The sequence below is a fragment of the Dryobates pubescens genome, chromosome 15 (genome assembly GCF_014839835.1).
Source record: "Dryobates pubescens isolate bDryPub1 chromosome 15, bDryPub1.pri, whole genome shotgun sequence".
NCBI lineage: Eukaryota > Metazoa > Chordata > Aves > Piciformes > Picidae > Dryobates > Dryobates pubescens.
Genome location: NC_071626.1, coordinates 4897084 through 4919833, shown reverse-complemented (window position 1 = coordinate 4919833; position 22750 = coordinate 4897084). Strand labels below are relative to the sequence as shown.

At 44.8% G+C, this 22750-nt stretch overlaps 1 protein-coding gene across 1 annotated transcript in view; it reads right to left on the bottom strand.

Annotated features, from left to right (window-relative positions):
• Nucleotides 1–22750, bottom strand: part of UTP20 (UTP20 small subunit processome component) — a 75956-nt gene that overhangs the window by 40496 nt on the left and 12710 nt on the right. The window contains exons 12-28 of the mRNA XM_054167650.1: nt 22327–22505; nt 20279–20434; nt 19719–19807; nt 16708–16813; nt 15390–15540; nt 14870–14932; nt 14405–14563; nt 13019–13095; nt 12114–12193; nt 11292–11535; nt 10175–10381; nt 7766–7856; nt 7180–7265; nt 6501–6626; nt 5219–5385; nt 4528–4736; nt 317–460 (exon numbers count right to left, since the gene is read on the bottom strand). Of these exons, the coding sequence (XP_054023625.1) occupies nt 317–460; nt 4528–4736; nt 5219–5385; nt 6501–6626; nt 7180–7265; nt 7766–7856; nt 10175–10381; nt 11292–11535; nt 12114–12193; nt 13019–13095; nt 14405–14563; nt 14870–14932; nt 15390–15540; nt 16708–16813; nt 19719–19807; nt 20279–20434; nt 22327–22505 (2334 nt within the window). The remainder of the gene's footprint in view (nt 1–316; nt 461–4527; nt 4737–5218; nt 5386–6500; nt 6627–7179; nt 7266–7765; nt 7857–10174; nt 10382–11291; nt 11536–12113; nt 12194–13018; nt 13096–14404; nt 14564–14869; nt 14933–15389; nt 15541–16707; nt 16814–19718; nt 19808–20278; nt 20435–22326; nt 22506–22750) is intronic.

Sequence of the window (22750 nt, the reverse complement as noted above, 5' to 3'; positions counted from 1 at the left end):
ACAAGCAGCAAAGTGCACCTAGAAGTGACCAGCATTATTTTCCTTCCTTGAAGCCCTCAGGGAACAAGCCTTCCTCTCTGGTTAAAGAACAGAGAAATGGCACCCATTTTATTCAGATGACTTAATTTGCCCTTTAGCCTGTGACCTGATTATTGCAGGATGAAATGCCAAAACACACAGGATGCCAGCACCTGTCTGAGGTCACATCCAGCCTTGTGATGGCCGAGGCTGGCACAGTAAGTCTCCAGCGCAGCTGGAGTTCTCTGCATGGCACATGTTGCACACAAAGCTGTTTGAAAGAACAAGAAATCCTTACCTGAGGCCATACCACTGCATGGAAAACTGCATCAATCTCTTCCACACTAAAGCTGTAGGTCTCATAATCAGAAAAGAACTCCACCACCAGCTTGAGCCCAAGACGCCTCAAGTTCTTCAGTGGATTAATCAACCTAGGCTGGACCTGTAAAACAAACCAACAACAACACACATACACCCCCCCACCAAGAATAAGACTTTGCAGAACAACCAGTAACTGAAATTAAATACAGCAAGTCACTGACCACAGGCACAACCTTCAGGGGAACTACCACAATGTTCTTCTGTTTTCTCCTGTAACTTGATCACAGCAGCAGTCTACCTCTCACAGCTGACCTCGAGTTTTCTAAGAGGTGCCTGTTTCTGCACTGAGTCAGTTGAGCAGAACTCCAGCTCGTGCAAATCCACCCTGAGAGGTTTGAAGTAGCTTCTGCCCTTTGTGGACAAAGTGCTACAGCAGCCCTGCCTCCTAAATAATTCTGGTTTACACAGGAGAGGACTCAAAGCAGCTCTTGCAAGCTAACTGGTACGCTGCACACTGAGATCTACCTGGATGAAAAGAAAACAACAGACCCAGAGAAAGGGGAGGAATAGAGAGGCAAGAATGTGAATCCCCTCCTCCAACAGCACAGGGGGGGAAATACTCCATCTGGTTACAGGAGGATGTTGTCTGTACTCATTTAGCTATTCTGTTCCACAGCCATTCTTGGGGAAAACATTTCAGTAAGGAAATCAGCCACACAACTCCTCATGAAGTTATTCATGCATTGCTGCATTCTGACTCTTCTCCCTGAGAAGAATCTTGGCCTGAGTAACCTAAATGAGTTCCATATTGTGCAATGCAGCTCCCAGCACAAATAGATGAGGTAGCTTCACAGTGAAGAGGTACTGAACTCCAGCCTCAGAAACAGCAAATAAAAGTTGCTGTCCAGGACTGCAGCTATGTTTTGGGCTCCTGAGAGACTTCAGCACATACCATGAACCACCACACAGAATAAACACTTGTATCTCTTATTTTACAAAGCAGCTTTGGTGTCAAAGCCCCACTGAAAGACAATTTTTTTTGTACCTGTGGACTTCTGAAGACACTACTCTCTACCAGGCAACACACTGCTCACTCCCTTTGCACCCAAGATCACAGGTATGGTATAGAGACAAAGAGGAGAGAGCAGAAAAGGAACAAAATGTGTTCATGTCCAGGAGTGTGGGTGACTGAGTACTGGAGCAGGCTGTCCATAGAGGTTGTGGAGTCTCCTTCTCTGGAGATGTTCAAAGCCCACCTGGATGCATTCCTGTGTGACCTACTCTAGGTGATCCTGCTCGGGCAGGCAGGTGGGACTAGATTATCTTTTGAGGTCCCTTCCAACCCCTAACATTCTGTGATTCTCAAGCTGTGCTGAATGTGAACTAATGATGGGCAATCAGCTTCCAATCACCAAAGGAGCTTCTTCAAGGGCCAAAGACCAGGCTGCTCCTGCTAATGGTGACCCTCCACAGAAATAATTTTGGGTCTCCCACTGTTCAATCACCACAAGAGAAGTTCCCTAAGAGGATAAAGAAACTCAATCCTGAAGACAGTCAGTAGGAAATGATAAATTAATAACCTGGCTTTAAACTGTCAAAGTTGGTGTTTAACTCTCCAGGCAGTATCAACCTGCAATAAATTACTCTCAAACTTCAAGAATGTCTCCTAATCATTAGCCAAGATAAACAGCTTTCTCACACTCTTCCATGAACTTTTAACATCTCCTAGGCTAATGAAGTGCTAAATTAAGTTCAGACAGATGACAGACTGTCACTTGGCACAACCAGGCCGGCATTACCGAAGTAAGCCTGGCAAAATGCGCCCAGCAACGAATGAAGCAGCTTCTAAAACCCCTTTCCCACTTTAAAACATGTAAGTAATAGGTTGCATGTGCCTGAGTATGGGATGCTGCTGTCCTAAAAAATCTGCTCATGCCCTTCATAAATCAAGCTGCAAGGTTCTGTGCAGCCTTTGGGACCTTGGCTGCCGCCTGACTGCAAGGGCTTGCTCCGTTTGTTGGACTGCTGTGGTGGGTTGAAGTTTCCCCTCTACCATTAACTTTGCCAGACCAGCTCAGCTAGAAGCAAATGAAGCTGCATTTACAAGCAAAATCTACACTCTACAAAGGAATGCTATGAATATATACCAAACATACAGTATTTACAGTATTATACAGATATTTACAGTTAGCAAACAACACACAAACCACCCTGGGTCAAGAGACCAGGGAAGCTGTTCCACTGCCCCCCACCCCAACCCCTGTCCCAAGAGAGAAAGGAGTGGAGAGAGCAGCAGTGGGTTAGACTTAGCCAAGGCCAGCCCAAGCATGCAGATTATCTCTCCCAAGTGAAGCAAAAACAGCTGAGATCAGGAGAGAAGAGAAAAGGAGGAAAGAATTGTTATGGTACATCTTCTCTTCTTCCAGATACTTACCCAATGAATTTGTTTAGAATAATCTTTAGTTTTCCTTTTCACACCCAGTGGTGATTTATTTACATTTTTCTACTTCTCTGCTCGAAATCTGTAACTAAATTTTAAAAGCATAGCCTAAAACCACCACTCTAACCTCAAATGCTCACAGATGGGTCTTGGCCAGAACACACCTGCAGGGTGACTAAACTTTCATTACCTGCCACCCCTTGCTCAGTCTATCATCACATAATTGCTTGCTACACACCACTTGCTCAGGCTGTCATCTCATAATCCCTTTCAGCACTGCAGTGCTGCTGATGACTGTGCAGTTTGCTTGTTTCACACCTAATGTACGATCAGGCACTGCAGTGATGATGATGACTCTGCAGTTTGCTTGTTTCACACCAAATATATGATCAGGCTCTGCACTGGACCTGACTTGAGCTTGCCTTTTCCTGTTGGGAGTGAAGCCTGCCAAAGGCACTGGTTTCAGAAAGACAGAAAAGCCTGGCTCAATGTCATAGCTTCCAAACAACTGGCAACAGCCCCCCCTGAGCCAGCTGGGTTTGAGCTCAGGGATCTCTGCACTGCTCCTCTGGGCACAGGGCAGCAGTAAAGCCAACATGGCCAATCTTTAGGTGCAGCCAATCTTTGACAGAATGTTTTCCTCACCTGACCCTTTCTGCATGCACAGCCAATGCACAGCAAGGGAAAAAACACTTTCAGTGCTCTGCAGATACCTGGCTGAGACCTGAATTGTAACACTGGATTAGCATGACTGCTCCTGACACTGAGCTGAATGTGCTTCATGCTGAGTGTACTAAAGCATGGCTGGTAGCCATACTCTCCCTGTATGCCATGACAGGTGACAACCACTGCAAATAATCACTATGATAATCTACAGTGCTGAGCTCCTCTGGGCTCTAGCCCTGCAACACAATGCCTAAAGAGAAGGTTCACTCTGAAGTCCCCAGCCAAGGAAATTTAAATCCCCTCCTTCCCTGCTTTATTCTTGCAGCCAAGGAACTGCATCTTTTAGGCCAATTTCAACTTCCAGCCATAAGATCTTTTTACACTTACAGAAAACCACTTAGTTCTCCTTCATGCCCATCTCTCCACAGTGCTGGCAGGTGGCAATGTACACAGATCACCTCAAACTCTCTTTTCAGTAACTCAGACAAAAAAAGCCTGCCTGCACTGGCTGAGCCTTGTAGCACTTTCAGTCAAATATCATTGCCCTCTATTCTTGCAGAATCACAGAATGGTAGGGGTTGGAAGGGACCTCTGAAGACCACCAAGTCCAACTCCCCTGTGCCAGGGCAGGATCACCTAGAAACACACCCAGGTAGGCCTTGAAAGGGTCCAGAGACCCTCTCTGGGCAGCCTGTTTCAGTGCTATGTCACTCTCATGATACAGAAGTTCCTTCTTATGGAATTTCTTATGTTCAAGTTTATGTCCTTTACCTCTTGTCCTGTCACTTGAGAAGTGTCTGGCCTCATCCTCACAACACCCACCCCTCAGGTATTTGTAAGCATTAGTAAGACCCACCCTCAGACTCCTCCAAGCTTAACAGTGCCAGCTCTCTCAGCCTTTCCTCATATGAGAGATGCTTCTGACCCCTAAAACAACATTTTGACATTTAACTGCTAAGCCTCACTCCATGCTGCCATTAAACTCATCTTTACCTGAACCACTGAAGGTGTGTGCACATGTGCAAGCTAAGGGGAGGAGGAAGGAAAGGCATTTAACTAACACATTTGTTTGTACATTTTACCTTCTCTCTTTGCTGAAGGATGCAGGATACCACAGCTGTCATGCAGAGCAGAATCTGTAGAATTTCAGGCAGGTACTGATGGATCAAGTGCCCCATGTTTTTCAACACAACTTCAAGACCATTGAAGAGGCTATGCTGACGCCCAAGAGGCAGGACTTTAGCTAAATCCACCTCTGACATACTTCGAAGCACTGCACTCTGGCAAGGTCCTGCAACAGCCAAAAGAACATGATGCTTCTCTAGGTAAGTGGCTGAAGATCACCACCACCAAGAATTTTCAATGAAAAGTGATATAATCTGGCCCTAAATTACAGATTTGCTCAGAGGACAACTCTGAGACTCCATCTCTCAGCCACATCCCACTGCTACAGCATCAGAGAACACTTTACAACCTCTGTTTATTGCCATCATAGGCAGGCTAGACAACAGTACCAGGAACTGCCTATTCCTGGCCTGCTACTTGCACAATTTTTCTGACCTGTAAAACAGAGCAATCATGCTTTGTAAGAAAAAGCTTGGGGGAATCCCAGTCCTTATCAAAAGTTTACTTTCAACCTTTTATTGTTCCAAGGCACTGTTAGAGACCTCTGAAGCACATAACACTCCTAAGCCTACTGATCCTCCTGCATGCTACTACAATCTCCACAGGTCAGGAATTACCATACCTCCAGATTCAACTGCCTGTACCTACCATTACTGAATTGCTTCACAGCTTCAAAGAGAAGATCCAAGAACATCCTTATCTCTTCTGGCAACGAGCCGGCAAGGAAGCGCAGAACAATCGACATGCGAGTGCTCGCTGCAGACTTGCCCTGTGTTTTGTTCCCTGTTTTGTTCCTCATTCTGCCATAGAGAATTCTTCAAGACCCAAAAAAAAAACCCAAAGAAATTGCATTAGCTCTCAGTAAACCATCAGATTCTTATTCTGCAGGAAAAACTCCATTTAAAAATCTTCTTTAGTGAGAGTAAGCCGAGTGGAGGTTTCCTCTTCAGGGGCTCCACTGAATTGCCCAGAAACATCCACTCAGCTTCTGCAGCTACAATGCTGCTGGCTGTAGGTATAGAAGTTACCTGCACAGTAATTTGCATCACTGTATCTTAATAAAAAAATTAAGTGGCAACCCTCAGTGAACTGAAATGTTCTCACAGCTCCCTGTAAGTCTTAGCAAAACAGTGTTTACCAAAACAATGCTTTGAAGGAAATGTGTTTACAAGAGAAATGTGCTAATAAGGAAATCAGAGAGAACATAGAATCAACCAGGTTGGAAAAGACCTCAGAGATCATCATGTCCAACCTGTCACCCAAGATCTCATGACTACTAAACCATAGCACCAAGTGCCACATCCAATCCCCTCTTGAACACCTCCAGGGATGGTGAGTCCACCACCTCCCTGGGCAGCACATTCCAATGGCTAACAACTCTGAGAAGAACTTTCTCTTCACCTCAAGCCTAAACTTCCCCTGGCACAGCTTGAGACTGTGTCCTCTTGTTCTGGTGCTGGTTGCCTGGGAGAAGAGACCAACCCCCACCTGGCTACAACCACCCTTCAGGTAGTTGTAGACAGCAAGGTCTCCCCTGAGCTTCCTCCTCTCCAGGGTAAACAATCCCAGCTCCTTCAGCCTCTCCTCACAGGACTGTGCTCAAGGCCTCTCCCCAGCCTCGTTGCCCTTCTCTGGACATGTTCAAGAGTCTCAATGTCCTTCTTAAATCTAAACCATGGCTTCAAGTGCCACATCCAATCCTTTTTTGAACACCTCCAGGGACGGTGACTCCACCACCTCCCTGGGCAGGACATTCCAATGATCAATCACTCCTTCTGTGAAGAACATCTAGGTCGTGAGAACATCAAACTCAAACCACGACTTTAACCACTGCTTTATCTCAACTGTTTAAAAAGAGAAGCAGCAATATTACAGCTCTGCTCACAGTACTTTTGACATGAAACTTTCAGTCTCACACTGCATGACACACCTCATCAGAACAGGGATGAGACCTGGGCGATGCTCCATTTTCACTACTGCAGTCTCCTCAGAGATACTGAAGTGGACTATTTCTTCCTTAAAACTCTTGTCTTCCAGTAGCCTTTGCAAGTTCTCCCTGAGAGCAATAAATATTATGAGAGCAGGCAGGGGTTATAAAAATAGACACACACACACACACACATGCATCTGTATTTGCAATTATCTTCCTATCTAATCTGTGCTGTATATAAAACATCAAAGCACTGTGTTGCCACCCTGTTATTAAAAAAGGCATTTTAAAATCCAACAGGTTCAACTAATTATGGAGGAAAGCACCTCCTGGACACATTATTATTCAACCACAAACTGCAGTTTTATGCTGTCACTTTCTCTGGGTGGTTATAAATCATCTCTTTGAAAATAATGCAGCTGCTAAGCACACACTATTCTGGGATGGAATGAAAGGGTTGCTATTTTCCCCCCCAAACAAAAAAGATGCACTTAGCATCCTCAAGACCTTATTTCCTGGTTTAGATGGGGAATATACAGCAGGCTAAAATTAAAATGTGTACATATGTTTTCAACAGACACAGGAAAGGCTCTCTCTTCAAGGCAACTGACCCCAACCAAGGCTTCTGATGTGACAGCAGGCTCATTCACCACAGCTAAAATGATGTAAGAGCTTTTACCTGTATGGCAGTAGGTGAGGGTGCTTGTATGTCATTATGCAGTCAAGAGCTACTCTCTGTACATTCTGGTCTTGATGAGACAGTAACTGCCAACAGCAAAGGGGAGAAAATTAATCCCTAGCTAAAAGACAGCAGTGCTTACTGAAAACAGTGAAATAACCCAAAGACTCCAAGCTCAAGCAGGTTTGGACTAACTTATCAAAATGGAAAGAGAAATTATGCCCTGCCAGAATAAAGCCAAGATGTGAACACACAACTGCCCAATTCTGGTGCCCCCCAATATAAGAAGGGCATCAGATTGGTGGAGCAGGTCCAGAGGAGGGCCACAAAGGTGATCAAAAGGCTGAAGCACCTCCCCTGTGGGGACAGGCTGAGAGAGCTGGGGCTGTTCAGCCTGGAAAAGAGAAGGCTCTGCTCTGGGGAGACCTTATAGCCTGCTTCAATGCTTTCTCAAGGACAGCTCTTTTTTCAGCTATCATGGCCTGGTTCAGAAAATGACAGCTTTCTGTAGTCTCAGACACTGCATTCAAATCAGAATGAGTTCAATTTCTTAGCAGCAGTGCTGAAAGCCAGCAAAGAGCATCACCTGGGTATACAACGCGTTCAGCTTCGGCTCCAGGTACAGCGCACGGGGGTTGGAGAATTTAGAGAAGACTTGCAAGTGGGCTATTAGCTGCCTGCAAAGCAAAAGAAAACAAAGCATTTTTCAAAATGACCAGAAGAAACAATCCTGCATTGTCAGAAACAAACTGAGAACTTTTACTAAAACCAATTAACAAGAAAGGGGAAAAAAAGCCAACAAAAGGCTCTCAGCCACAAGAGGATCTCGGGTCTACCAGCCCTCCGTTTCAGAGACACAGCAAGAGGCATCCTGTTCCCTCCCCTGAGCAGTTCCTTCCAGGTGACACTTCACTGCACAGAGAAGGCCTTTTCCTCAGCAGCACAGGATGGGCTTAGCTTTTGATGAGAAAGGAATATAAAACAGTCAGGATGCAGCTTACTTCTCTCTGCCAGCCCAACCTGGAACATCAAGAAGGTGATTTTTAACCCTTCATTTATTCACTTGACCTTAACTGGTGCCCAATTTAGCTCTCATTGACAGGAAGGGTTGCATTTAGCCACAGACTGTGGTGGACTTTTTTTGGGCTGAAGGCACAGATGGGAGTTAATTCCTCAGCTGTGTCACCTTTGTGGGAAGGGAGAGAGGTGATCAGGACAAGGAATGTCTCCTCTATCATGCTCGCTGTGTCCTCCTCCAGCTGCTCCCCCTTCTGACTGAACTCTCTAGACACTCAGCTGGGCCACCCACCCTCCACCATGGCTGAGTATGATAACTTCCAACAGTATCACTAAGGTTGGAAGAGACCTCAAAGATCATCAAGTCCAACCTGTCACCACAGACCTCATGACCAGACCATGGCACCAAGTGCCACGTTCAATCCCCTCTTGAACACCTCCAGGGATGGTGACTCCACCCTGAGCTTGGGGCAGGCATGGGTCCTCGTGGGCCTCAACTAGACCTCATGAGCTGCAGGCTGTAGCCCAGTGAGGGCTCTGCTACCATGGCACAGGCCTGACTGCATGGACTGTCACGGACGATGACAAAAGGAGGCTGCTCCAGAACTCATTAACGTCCCTGGTAAATCTTTTATGACTTTGTTACTGCTACCAGGAACCAATGTTTCCACTTGAGTATGTGGACATTCTGAGAAGGAGGTTTGGAGAGAAAAAAAAAAAGAAATCATTAAAAACTCTTGGACTGTCACTGATTTTAACTGCTGCTAATTCACAGACACGAGCCAGAACCTTGGAAAATGAAACACCTTTAGGACACAAGGGATTGAATGACAATTCAAGTTACATGTCAAATACTCATCAAATACTCATTTTGAAGTTCTCTGTCATTACAAGGGTTGAACAAGTGGAAAAATACAAACCATGGTGATACTATTGGTAACAGACATCTGACAGAGGTCATGAGGGTAAAAAGATTCTGACTAGAAGAAGTCATACAAAGAGTCACTTCTCCAAGTACTCAGCACCACAAACAATGGCATTACAACAGCATGCAGCTTCAGTCTAAAACATCACCAAATAAACATATTTGTCCCTCAGAAGACCAGGACCAAGATTTTTAACACACAGGCCATTGCAGAATCCCAGTATGAAAGCACTCATATGAAGTCTCATAGTTCAAAGCGTTTAGCAATGCCCATGGCTTGAAAATATCAGCAAATACACCCAAAGAAGTCACAAACCCTCAGAAAGTCAGGGGTTGGAAGGGACCTTGAAAGATCATCCAGTCCAACTCCCCTGCCAGAGCAGGATCACCTGGAGTAGGTCACACAGAAAGGCATCCAGACAGGTTTTGAACATCTCCAGAGAAGGAGACTCCACAACCTCTCTGGACAGAGCCTGTTCCAGTGCTCTGTTACCCTCACAGTGAAGAAGTGTTCCCTTATATTTATGTGGAACTTCCTGTGCTACAGCTTTGCACCCACTGCCCCTTGTGCTATCACTGGACATCACTGAGCAGAGCCTGGCTCTGTCCTCCTGTCACTTGCCCTTCACATCTTTAGAAACGTTAATGAGGTCACCCCTCAGTCTCCTCTTCTCCAAGCTAAAGAGATCCAGCTCCCTCAGCCTTTCCTCAGAAGGGAGATTTCACCTCAAGACAGGTGAATGCAGGTGCAATGGTCTCCAAAAACTTCAGAATGCCTTCAGATTACCACATAACTGTGACTTAAAGGAACACAAACCACAGACCATCAGCAGATAGCAAGATGCTGATAAAGCCTGGGCAGCATCCTTGGATATTTATTACTGTGCAGGCAGGGTTTCTGACTCTAAAGTGCTTATAAGCCACTGAAAAATTAAGTGCAAGCAAAAGAAGGAGAAGGAATTATATATAAAACCATGGCTCTTATCTCAGCCTGAGCTGCTGAATTTGCCTTTCTGTGGAAAAAACTAGCAAGGGGAAACTAAAAATACTTACTTAGCAGCAGCTCTTCTTGTTTTCCTTTTTGGTAGTCCTAGAGTGATTGGTTCCCCTTCTTCCTTTTCTTCTTCTTCCTCCTCCTCTTCCATAGCAACATCATTCACCCCTTCACCAGGTATTTCTTTTGCTGCTACTGTACCAGGAGTTCTCTTTCTGAGATCCTGAGATGGAGCCACTAATGAATCTGCTGGGTAGTACTCATTTCTGTGTTTAAAAGAGAGCAGGAAGGAAGGAAATTAAGCAGCATGGCCTTTTTCAAGGTTTCAGGGCAAAACCAACCAAAAGAACTCCATAATCCACCATTCTCATTATTAATGGCACTGTGTCTTGGGACATTATGTGGCTTAAAACTCCAAAGAAGTGGATTTCACGTGCTGCTTTGCCTGCAAGTTGCAGAGATACAAAGCAGTGACCAAGCACGCAGGAGAGGGCAGGTGAAGAGGAGAAGAATCCACAAATTACTAGAGGTCTGCAAAGGGGTTATGTGGAGGGCACCAGGGTTGTGTATGCTCAAGTGGGCAAGTGAACAGTGAGCATGGCAGTGTGAGAACTAAAGTATGGTTCAGTTTTTCCAGGAAGACAAGCAAAACATAGGTTTGCTAATCACAGGAAAGGAGTATCAGAAACCTTCCCCTGCCAGGAGATCACAACCACCCTATGAGCATCAGACTATCTGATACATGGATGCATGCAAGCACACCACTGCTCTTCCTCCAGGGGCAGGAAATTGAATCAGCCTCAACAAAACCAGAATGGGGGGAAAATATTTTGGTCTTCTGTGATTCTGAAACAAAAATGTTACCTTCATTTACAAAAACCCCAACCCCTTTATTTCCTTTGAAATCACTCCCTAATGAGGCTGTGACAGTGGCAAGTCAGTAAATCAGAGACTGGGCAGCAGAAACATCCTGCCAGTTTCATTTCAGCCTGCTTACTGTGGGATGTTTCTAGCATAACCCACGTTTCAATCAACAGGTTCTCTTCACTGGAACAGGTATCTCACCAGCCATGCATTCAGGAAACAAAGTCAGTAATAGCACAGCTATAGTCTTAAAGCTCAGCAACACAAGTGAAAGCAATGTGTCCTCTCAACTGAAAAAGAAATCTTATTTACCTAATAAATCTCAAAAGAAGTGGGGAAAGTTCTCTTGACCTAGGCTCCACTCTGTCTGGAAACTTATCCAGTGCCTTCCAGAGCAGAAAGCGGAAGTTTGTGTGGTCCAGCCGCTCGCTGCAGTCTGTTCTAATGCTCAGCTGCTCCAGGAAGACAGCTCCCACCCCTCCTTCTGGCATCTTCTCACTTTCTGTGGCAGCAGTGCTTTCCTCCTCTTCATCTAGTTCATTTTGCAGCTCCATTTCTACAGAACAGATGAAGACAATCTCCTTGGGTTACTTCAAAACCACCAGTAGCAAATAATCAGCCCCTTTAGAATAGAAGAGAATAGAATAGGGAATAGAATAGAGAATAGGGAATAGAATAGAGAATAGGGAATAGAATAGAGAATAGGGAATAGAATAGAGAATAGGATAGGATAGAGAATAGAATAGAATTCACCATGTTGGAAAAGACCTTTGAGATCACAAAGTCCAACCTATCACCCAACACCATCTAATCAACTAAACCATGGCACCAAGTGCCTCATCCAGTCTCCTCTTAAATACTTCCCGTAATGGTGACTCCACCACCTCCCTGGGCTGCCCACTCCAATGGCAAATCACTCTTTCTGTGAAGAATTTGAATACTTCTTAGTGTTTAAGACAGGAGACATGGTTTTCTTCCAACCCTCTCCATTCCTGCCCTGAACATGACACCGGTAGTCAGGAGCCTTGGTTCAGCATTCCCCCATCACATGTGAATTTGGAGAACATAAAGACACAGCCATGTCATTCACAATTAGCTGGATTACTGTGGTAACATTTAGGAGCCATGACTTACCAGCATAGGTAGCAGCCCTCTCCAAGTGTTCATATAAGACCTTCCAGAACTCTTTATTCTCCATCTCCTTTGCATGAGAACTAAGACAGAATGAAATTAAAAGGAAAACAAATAAAAGCCATGCATGGCTAGGCAAGTTAACACAGTCAGGGGCTTTGATCACTGCTTTACTGTGGGTCTCCAAAGCCAGGTCATCTGCATGATACAACTGCAGCACTTCCTTGCCTTTATCATGGATCCCAAATGTCAATTGTTATTGAATTAATCTGGGTGTCTCTCAGGGCTTCAAATGAACTCAGTTTGAGTGAAAACATTCCCGAGCTTTCTACTGCCTTCTCTACAGGAACAACATAGAGAACCAAAGGAAGAATTAGCATGGACACATCTTCTGAAGAGAGGGTTTAGTATTTTTTTCCACCCCCCACTAATTCACTAGTTTAAAGGAGAAAATGTCACACAACAGAGGGGAAAATAGAAGATAAAGTCCTGCTGACAGCAGACACTGATCTTGGTATTCAGCTCAGCTGTCACTGTGGTTAAGTCTTCCCTTACTCTTTAGGAGGGTTTAGAGGTTTTCCAGTAAGGACACAGTCAGAGATGGGGAAACTGAGAGGAACTTCTTGCTCATTTGTGGAGCACTAATTAAATCCTGCTCCCTTTGACTCTAAATGCTGATGCTACTTGACTGTACTTAAGATCCCTTTAACAGTACAAAAAAAATTAATCAGAAACCAAGTTGCAATTTATTCAGAGAGCAAATTCATCTCAGAAGATCTCACAGGAAGGTTCTCCTGCACAGCTGCCACCAAATCAGACATTTCAACCTCAGCTTTTGTTCAGAGAACAATGGAAGGACTGTCCTGTGAAACAACCGCAGAATGCAGCATCCAACCACATATACTCACGTTATGAGTTCAATTACAGGATCCCAGAGAGGGCTGAAGTTAATGTAAAGCATTCCCAGTAGATAGCGAAGAGGCACCTAGGATGACATTCAACAACATTTTAGAAGCATAGAATTGTTAGAAGAGTTAGAAGGGACCTCAAGGATCATCCAGTTCCAACCCCCCTGCCATGGGCAGGGACACCTCACACTAGAGCAGGTTGCTCACAGCCACATCCAGCCTGGCCTTAAAAACCTCCAGGCATGAGGCTTCCACCAACTCCCTGGGCAACCTGTGCCAGTGTCTCACCACCCTCATGGGGAAGAACTTCTTCCCAACATCCAATCTGAATCTATCCATTTCCACTTTTTTCCCATTCCCCCCAGTCCTATCACTCCCTGACACCCTAAAAAATCCCTCCCCAGCTTTCTTGTAGCCCCCTTCAGATACTGAAAGGCCACAATTAGGTCTCCTCAGAGCTTTGTCCTCTCCAGAATGAACAGCCCCAACTCCCTCAGTCTGTCCTCATAGCAGAGGAGCTCCAGCCCTCTGCTCATCCTCATGGCCCTTCTCTGGACACCTTCCAGCACTTCCACATCCTTCCTGTAATAGGGGCTCTAGAACTGGACACAGTACTCCAGGTGGGGTCTCACCAGAGCAGGGCAGAGGGGGACAATCACCTCCCTTGACCTGCTGGCTATGCTTCTCTTAATGCAGCCCAGGATGTGATTTGCCCTCTGGGCTGTAAGTGCACACTAGTGCACATTTTGGAGAGATGTTAAAAACAATAGAGATCAACCAACCTCCATTAACCTTTCTTTCTCTCAAAGAGGAAACTTTGACCAAAGTCCTCAAGAAAGTCACAGACACCATCATTCCTTGTCTCGCAGCTGCATGACAAGACCTAGAGCTCATGTACTGTAAGCTGCACTGAGGCCTAGTCACCATACCATGAACGTGCCAAATGAGTTCAGCACAGTAGATGACCTGGGTTGCCTGTCTCCTCCTCAAACTCCAGAGCTGCCATACCAGCACTAGGGACCTCAGAAAGAGGGAAGAAGTTCACCCTGAGGACTCTTCATTGCAGTAGGCCTAGAAGCACGTGCTCTGGACTAGCTCCCTGCTGACCTATAACCCTTTCTCACAGGTGTTTGGAAGAGGAAAAAAAACCCCAAACAGATACAGCAAAAGCCATAAAAATAAACAATCCCCTCCTTCCACCAGATCCATGATCTCTGTGGTGGTTTGGCCTGGGATGGGGTTGATTTTCTTCACAGTAGCTGATCTGGGAACTAACTGACTTTTTGATGAACTCTTACTAAAAGCTCTGCAATCCATGTGATGGAATAAAAGTGTTCTCCTGAAATAAAGGAATGTGACAACAACTTTTTGACAGCAACTGCTTACCTCTTGCAAAGATTCACTGGGTATTGCAGGCTTCACTATATCACATCTCAGTTTCCTCAGATGAAGGAGTTTCTCCCTGTAATCATTCACTGTTGCTGGCACAAGCTCTGCTTGGAGCAATATGGCAAATATTGGCTGGAGTTCCCCTGTGTCATCACCCTGAACAAACAAGGGGCATGAATTTTATTGAGTATCCTTTCCTCATTGAAAGTTATGTCAACAAAACTACAGAGCATGAGTCATTTTGGGCCAAAAAAACAATGTCAAGGGACTTGCTCTGGTTTCCACCACTCTCACATCTGAAAGCATCAGGAGGAGGAGATAAAAAACTGGCATGTGAAAGCACAAAAGCAGAGGACAACCTCTAGCAGACATATGCTTTCTTTCTGAGAAGCAGAAAACACTTCACACACAACATCAAACACAGATGGCTCTGAAATGTTAAATGCAGAGTTTTAGCCCTACCTCAATCTGTGCTGAAGGTGGATTCTCAAAATGGTTCAGGATGCGAACAGTCAATAGCCGGACCTAGCCAAAGTGGAAACACAAAGTCAGAGCATGCAGGGGAATGTAGGCTGCAACTACAGACACAGACACACCTACAGACACACCTACAGACACAGACACACCTACAGAGAGCTTCATGTTTTGCACAGGAAGCTAATTTCACTAGGTTTCTCCCAGAGCTGAGAAGCAGATGAGGTCCTGCAGCCTAGCAGGCGAAGCAAAATGAATACCTTAGGCTCCTGCTTCAATTCCCCTCCAGGGAAGAGGAAAGCTTCACAGGGCTAGAAGTTAACCTCTGTTAACTCCTGCCCCATGGCAGCCTCTTAGAAACGGACACAGTGCTAAACAGACACTACAGAAGTAGCAGCTTTACACAGGCTCATGTTTCCCTTTTCAGCCTTCATCATTTAACTCAGGGTACTCAAATCACATGTTTAAAATGCAAATGACCTTGCATGTGCTCAGAACAACAGATTACCTTGGAAACACCAGTGGAAATGTTAGGATGCAACTTCTCAAGCAAGTCCATTAGGTTCTGCTGGGAAAGGGGCTCCTGGCAGCCACACAAAGCCAACCTCGTGTAATAGAGATCCGCCAGCAGCAATGCAGAGGGGTCTGAAGGAAAAGTGCTAAAAACCCAGAGTGCTTTACTAGCATACAGAGAGCACTGCAACACCACAGACATTTGAAAATAAGGCAGCAGTGACAACAACAACATTAAGAGAAAATTCTATGTGACTTCAGACTCAGCAGGCCAATAAAATCAGACTCCAGGAGCATGCTGGATGCAGCCTCAAAGCCCATGACAACCCAAGAAGCAGGAGATTCCTCCTTTGTACTAACCAGACCTGTCAAGCTGGGGCTAGGAGGCTGGATCCACACACACAGAGCTGCAGAAAACAAACCTGCATAGGTCAGACAATGGCTGCTGCTGTTGCCTAGGTGTTCAGTGATCAACTTCAACAGAAAAGAAATACTCTGGATTTAGGTGAGGCACTAGGAATCCAGACTGACCACAGGAAAACCTCCTGCTGCTACCTAACACCCCTTGCACCAAATGAGTTTCACACCTCCAGCCTAAAACTGGCAGAAAAGCACTAGACTGATGCCAGATTGCCTGCTTGATCTGGGCCAGTTGTTTCATCTCTGTCATGCCTCAGACATGGGTGCCATGATTTCCTAACTGAACTCCTGCTCAGTTTTTTGAAACTCAAGCTCTTGAGGATTTGGAGATGCTCCAGCTCAACAATGGTGGGAGATGACAAATTTAGGAGGATCAGCTGGAAAAGATATCAAGTCTCCCCCAATTCCTCAGTTAGGTGTGCTAATGATAAACACAAAAGAGCTTACTAAACTTCTTCCCACTGTGGAGCAAGCACACAGACAGGGAAGGTGGACATGGTGAAACCCCAACACCACCACCAGACTGCAGAAGTTGAGGCTTTTGACCCAAATCAGAAGGGCTACTCCTGTCTCTTGTAACACTACCATGTAACACATTTATCACATGCAGTGCCCCAAGGCAAAACTAGAACCAACTTATTTGGCACTGCTCTGAAGCAGCTATCTAGGAAAGCTTCGGTCTGCAGAGCAAGCATCACTGAACAGGTACTATGCAAAACATACAAACAGTGCCTGTACCATTGCTACTTACATAATCCCAATAATCAAGTGATAATGCCAGGCTAACAGAATGGGCAGCACTCAAAGAGGCATTTAACAAGCCCCCCCCGAAAGGCAAAGTCAACTCTTTGCCGTACCAAGGAGAATCACAAAGGACCACAGAGTTCACTTACGTCACTAGGCTCTTGACACGCTCCACAGGTAACAAATGGAGTATTTCAGAAGACTCTGCCAAACTAAGAAGAGTACTTACAGCTTGGCAGGCCACAAACAGGCTTCCTGGAGCAGAGAGAGAACAAGAACAACCTGTATATTTACCCAGCTCTCAAGGACTTGTGTTCGTGTGGCGTTTGTCCATCCTGAAATGGCTGGAGTCATAGAAATAGGGTAACACACAGACCCCTGAACCAGCAGGTGGATTTTCTAGCCATTAGCATAACCCCTAAAGGAAATGCCCCTTCAGTTATCAAAGCAAGTGCCTACTCCAACGAGTCAGCCATGAAAGCTGCCAGCAGCTGCCAGTTTGCATTTGCTTCCATCACAGTCACATACACAGAGATACGGAGCCAAGCACTTGTTGCAGGAGTCTCAGCTCCAAGCTAGCAATGGCCCTCTCAGAAATGAAGAAATGTCCAAATTGATAGAAATGCAGCAAAACAGAAGCAAAAATATATACTGATGCTACCACACAGATGCCTACAAACTCTTGGCATGCTGGCAATGCACTGCTGGATGAGATTTCCAAAGCTGTCCCATGCACTTTTAAACTGAGGGTTTGCCAGTGAATGGAAGGTGGGTTTGCTACATGTCATCACAGCATTCATTCTGTCTTCCTAAACCTCTCACCCCCCTTTAGAGACAGAGAAAACACAGGAGAGCCAAAGTCTTTCCAGGTAAGAAAGTGGAAAGGCAATTCCTTTCCCTTTTACACTCCTAAATTAGCAAGTAGGTTGTTTAATGAAAAACAATAATTCCCCTTTCCTCCACCTCTCCCCAAGCAGATGAAACACTGCTCCTAAACCAGGCAAACTGAAGAATGTTTCTAAAAGGCAGAATTTGCTCACATCCTACCAGCTGCCATGGAAAAAAAGGGGAAGTGAGCACTAATTTCCCATTTATTCCTTTGAAAACACCCAACATTCCCTCTATTCCACAGCTGCTTAGTTCCCCAGGTGTATGCTGAATCCTGCTCACATTAAGCTCTGCAAGGAGATCCTCAGAGAAGAGAAGGAACAGCAAGTAATGGCAGGGTGAAGCTTTCTGCATTGATTGTGTCAGGGCACAGGATTCCAAAGTTTAATTTGCATACTATTTAGGAATAGAATAGAACAGAATAGGATTGAATTAACCAGGTTGGAAGAGACCTTTGAGATCATTGAGTCCAACCTATCACCCAACACCATCTAATCAACTAAACCATGGCACCAAGCACCCCATCCAGTCTCTTCCTAAACACCTCCAGTGATGGTGACTCCAACATTCCACCTTATGTCTGTGCTGGACAAAGACAAGGGCTGTCATCTCACTACAGACACACCTATATATCTGAACTCGGGGCTGAGGTGTGCCTTGCACAGGCAGTGAAAGGAAACTGGAGTCCTAGCACAAGGTGAAGCAACTGTAGAGATCATGGTGCTGCAAAGAATGCTGGAGGATGAAGGAAGTGTCCAGCAACCCTAGTTCAGGAGAAAGGTGAGGAAAATGAAGCGGAGAAGTGTAGGATGGGACAATGGGAGGCAGGAGTGTGGAACTGAGGTTGCATTTCACAGACTCACAGACTGCATTGGGTTGGGAGGGACTCTGAAAAGGTTATCTTGTCCAATCCCCCTGCAGTGAGCAGGAACCCATCTGCAGTGAACCCTTTTCTCTTAGGGGCAAAGGAAGAAATGATTGTGTGCCTCTTGCACAAACACAGAGCTGGTGCAGAGCTGTGCCTGCTGTCACCAAAGATGAGAAGCAGAGAAGATTTGGTTATTCTTTTTTTTTTGTAGAGTAAGTACACTGACACTAAAATGATCAAACAGCATGCAAAGTGTAAGCAGGATAGAAGGAAGGGCTACATCAAAAAGGACCATGCTTGACAAAGATAGGGAAGAAAAAGCAACAGATCTTAGGCTGGATGTTAGGAAGAAATTCTTCACAGAGTGATTGGCCATTAGAATGGGCTGCCCAGGGAGGTGGTGGAGTCACCATCACTGGAGGTGTTTAGGAAGAGACTGGATGGGGCACTTACTGCCATGGTTTAGTTGATTAGATGGTGTTGGGTGGTAGGTTGGACTTGATGATCTTGAAGGTCTTTTCCAGCCTGGTTAATTCTATTCTATTCTATCTAATTGGGGGACACATTTGGGAATGTTAATAAAGGAATTATAAAGGGAAAAGTTGAGACAAACCCTTTCAAAGCAAGGAAGGATGAACACTGAGCCTGGGGCAATCCAATACCTGCTCATACTTAGGCACAAGTCCAAATACTTGCAATTCCACCTAACTAACAACTGCCCTGCCTAATTCAAGCTCAGTTAAATTGTTGTGCTTTTTTTTTCTGTTCAGAGAGGGAAGACAAGCAGTGACCATTCATGCTTAAAGACACAGCATTTTGGAACTGGTGCTGTTACTTAGATGAGGGATGGCAACGTCCCAAACTTTGTATTATAGGTCTGGAATAGCCTAACTGGAGCCTGGGAGTCAATAGTTTCTCCCTCACTTGACTGCTTCAGCCTGGATCTGATTTAGGTTGATTTTTCCATCCTCTTTGTTCTCACTCTCTTTTTTTCCTACCCAATTATCTCTGTCCTCCACTTTACAGAACATCTGCTGCCTCATTATTAATATGAACAGCAAATGGGTTTCCTCCCATGCTTTCCTTTCCTAGTTTTACTTGAGCTGGTCAATAACTCTGGATACAATGCTACTGCCATTCATTTTTATGCTTTATAGTATCAGAAAAAAAACCTCTTTAATTTCTTTATAGATATCAACAAAGTGGTGTGGCTCAGTTGGTAGCACATAAGACCCTTAATGGGAAGCTTGTGAGTTCAAGCCTGCAGTGGGCACTATTGTCCTCCCTACTCTAGTCATGAGGTCTGTGGTGACAGGTTGGACTCGATGATCTTTGAGGTCTCTTCCAACCTTAGTGATACTGAATACTGAATACTGAAATAAACAGGGAACAACTGTAACTGACCTTTGCAGAGGCTTCCTTTGTCAATGGCTGCGAGGAGAGAGTCTATAAAACTGGTCAAACAGGGCAGAATGTTTTCTTTGTCCATTGGCCTGTCCAAAATAAATGACAAGACTTTTATCTCTATTAACACTTACCCCTATCCACATGGGAAAGCTTTCTTTCACACCTGTCTTGTGTTAAACCAGAGAGCTCATGCCACCTCTGAAACCAGCAGCACACCATTTTTGCTGTTTTCTGATTCACCATTTAAGTTGTGGCATTCACTGCACCTTTTTCTTCCATGCAAGAACATCATCATCATTAAAAAAAACCCCAGTGTAGAGAGGACAGTGCTTAAAACACAGAAACTGGAACATGTCAAGAATGCACTAGACTACAAGATCTAGGGAGTAGGCAAGAAATAAACTGATATTCTAATTCCTGACTTTACTACTGACTCCTGATATTTCCACACAGCGGTTTTTTTTTGCCTTCTGACCCTGATTTCCCTATGCTAATGATTGTCCCTCTCTTATTTCTGACAGACAATGAACAAGACAGCATTACAGAGAATCCCTTACCTGATATGTGGCAGTACAACCAAGGCAACCCAAGGCTGTGAAAGGTCAGTGATGGCCTCCTCCTCTGGTAGATGGATTAAAGACAGTACATGATCCAACACTGGGACCTCTGCCTTTTTTCCTTCTCTTTTACTTGTTTGTTGCCTTGTATTAGAGCTAAAAACAAAGCAGCTTTTTAGTCACCCACCATTACACAGCAGACACTTTTCCTACTCAAAATATGTTTGCTACTTCTAGCAGAAAGGACTTGGACAAGCCAGAGGATTTTTTTCTCTTTCTGATGTCCTCCACAGCACAGAATATCACCTAGCCAGGCTGAGGAGCCCAAAACATGACCCACAGGAAATACCAAATCTTTCTTTCAAGGAAAGACAGTACTTCACAGCTGGACCCCCTCACAACTAGGACACACAGCTTCTAGGAACACTCTGATTATTGTTAATAAGCCATGATCACACCGGCACAGATAGACTAATGGATGACAGAAAACAACCAGTGAGGTAGAAGTCTGAGGACTTAAAAGGAACCACAAGCAGAGCCTAAATCAACAGGCCATTTGCAGAATGACACCCCTCTGGAATACATGGACAGCAGTACTCCACACCCCATGGACAGCAATCTTTCAGTTTCACCCAGTGCTTGGAAGACCACAGTTTGAAGGCTTCATAGGCTCCACCCTACCAGAAATAAAGAAGCTAACAAAAAAAACCCCCACAAAACAACCAGCATCAAGGATTATTAGAGGTTTAAGAAAATCTCTGAGATAAACCACAAGCAATTAGGGCTGTTGGCCCAGAGAAAAGAGGTTTCAGATGTTTCTAATGATCAAAGCCCATTATTTGTAAAAGCTGGAGGTTGAGGAGAAATATTTTGCTCTTTATGTTCCCTGCAGATAAGATTAAGAAGCAATGGATTTAACCTGCAGTAAAGGAAGTTTAATTTATACACTGAGAAAAAACCCCACCAACCAACCAAACAACTACCCCAATCAAACAGCCCTGTAACCATAAAGACAACAAAGTACTGGCACAGACTGCCAGGGGGTAGCTTGGGAGTATTTAATAACAATTTGGCCAGATATCTTTCAGGACCAGTTCAGGACTTGCTAATTCCATCCTAGGTAAGATATGTGGTATGCAACTCTTGGGATGTCTCCCAGCCCTAATTTCTACCACTGACAAGGCAGAAGCACAAAAAAAAACCTTCCAGGTAGGAGAAAAGTCCTCTCAGCTATGTACTCCAAACCACCAAAAGTCCAAAGACAAGTGAGGAAAACCAAACTTAAATTATTTTGACTCATCTTCTGGTTCCCTAAACCCCAATATCTCCACTCTATTAAATAAAACCCCATAGAGTGGATAGCTTTTAGGAAAGCTAAAACCTTACACAGAAGGCAACACAAGTCACCATTCTGCAGGTGAAAGTCTTGAATTATCTGAGCTAGAGTGGTAACAACAGCTGTTACCAGGAGATTAGCAATAGTTATTCTGTGCTTGACAGAGGTTCTGAAGAGGCTCCAGAGGGAGAGCAGCCACTTCATTCTAAAGCTAGCTTTGCAACTAGAAGCAGTCAAGCTGTGCCAGCACAGTGCTCTATCTAGGTTAATTATATGCCCTTTGGTACCCAGCTGTACCCTGTGGCACAGCTATGGTGCAGCTGTCAAGAAAGCTCCTGGACAAGATGTAGGCATACAGGGAAGAAAGATGGGGCACAGATTAGTAGAGATGAGAACTGGAGTACAGCACTCACTACACAGATTAATGGCCCAAGGATGCAGTATGCATGTTAGTGTAACAAACCCCCATCACACACCTACTGCAGCACTCACCAGCTTTTTGATACCAGTGATAACCCTTCCCCAGCAGTATCTCTTCTCAGATAATCTCAGGAAGAAGAATGGGATCCTGCCCTATCACTTGGTCTGAAATCTGCCAGCAACATTGCTATTTACACAGCTCTGGCAAATACTGATGGGCAACCCTGATGCACCCCTGTGCTGTCTTCAAGCCTGCAGCCACATCCAGGGTTTGCTAAGCTTGAGAACTCACCTGACAGATGATTCAGTGAAAACAAGAGGATACTTTTCAAATGCCATGGAACCAATGGTAGGAGGCTCTGCTTTCACCAGAATGAGTTTAGCCAGAATTGCCATTGCCTCATTCTTTTCAGTGACATCTGTGCCAGAGAAGCAATGCTCAATGTACTCTAGAAAGCATGGAAGAAAATGCTGAAGGAACAAAAAAACATAACAAAACCAAAAAGATTAGTAAATCTCTTTAATCATGATGAAATTAGTTGTCATGAGGTGTTAGGTAATAGGTTGGACTTGATGATCTCTGAGGTCTTTCCCAAACTGGTTGATTCTGTGTGAAATCCAAAAAAACCCAACCCACAACACTAGAAACAGAGGAATCCAAATACTCACAAAGGAGGGAGAGAAGCACCAGATTCATCAGTCCTGCTACTCCAAGA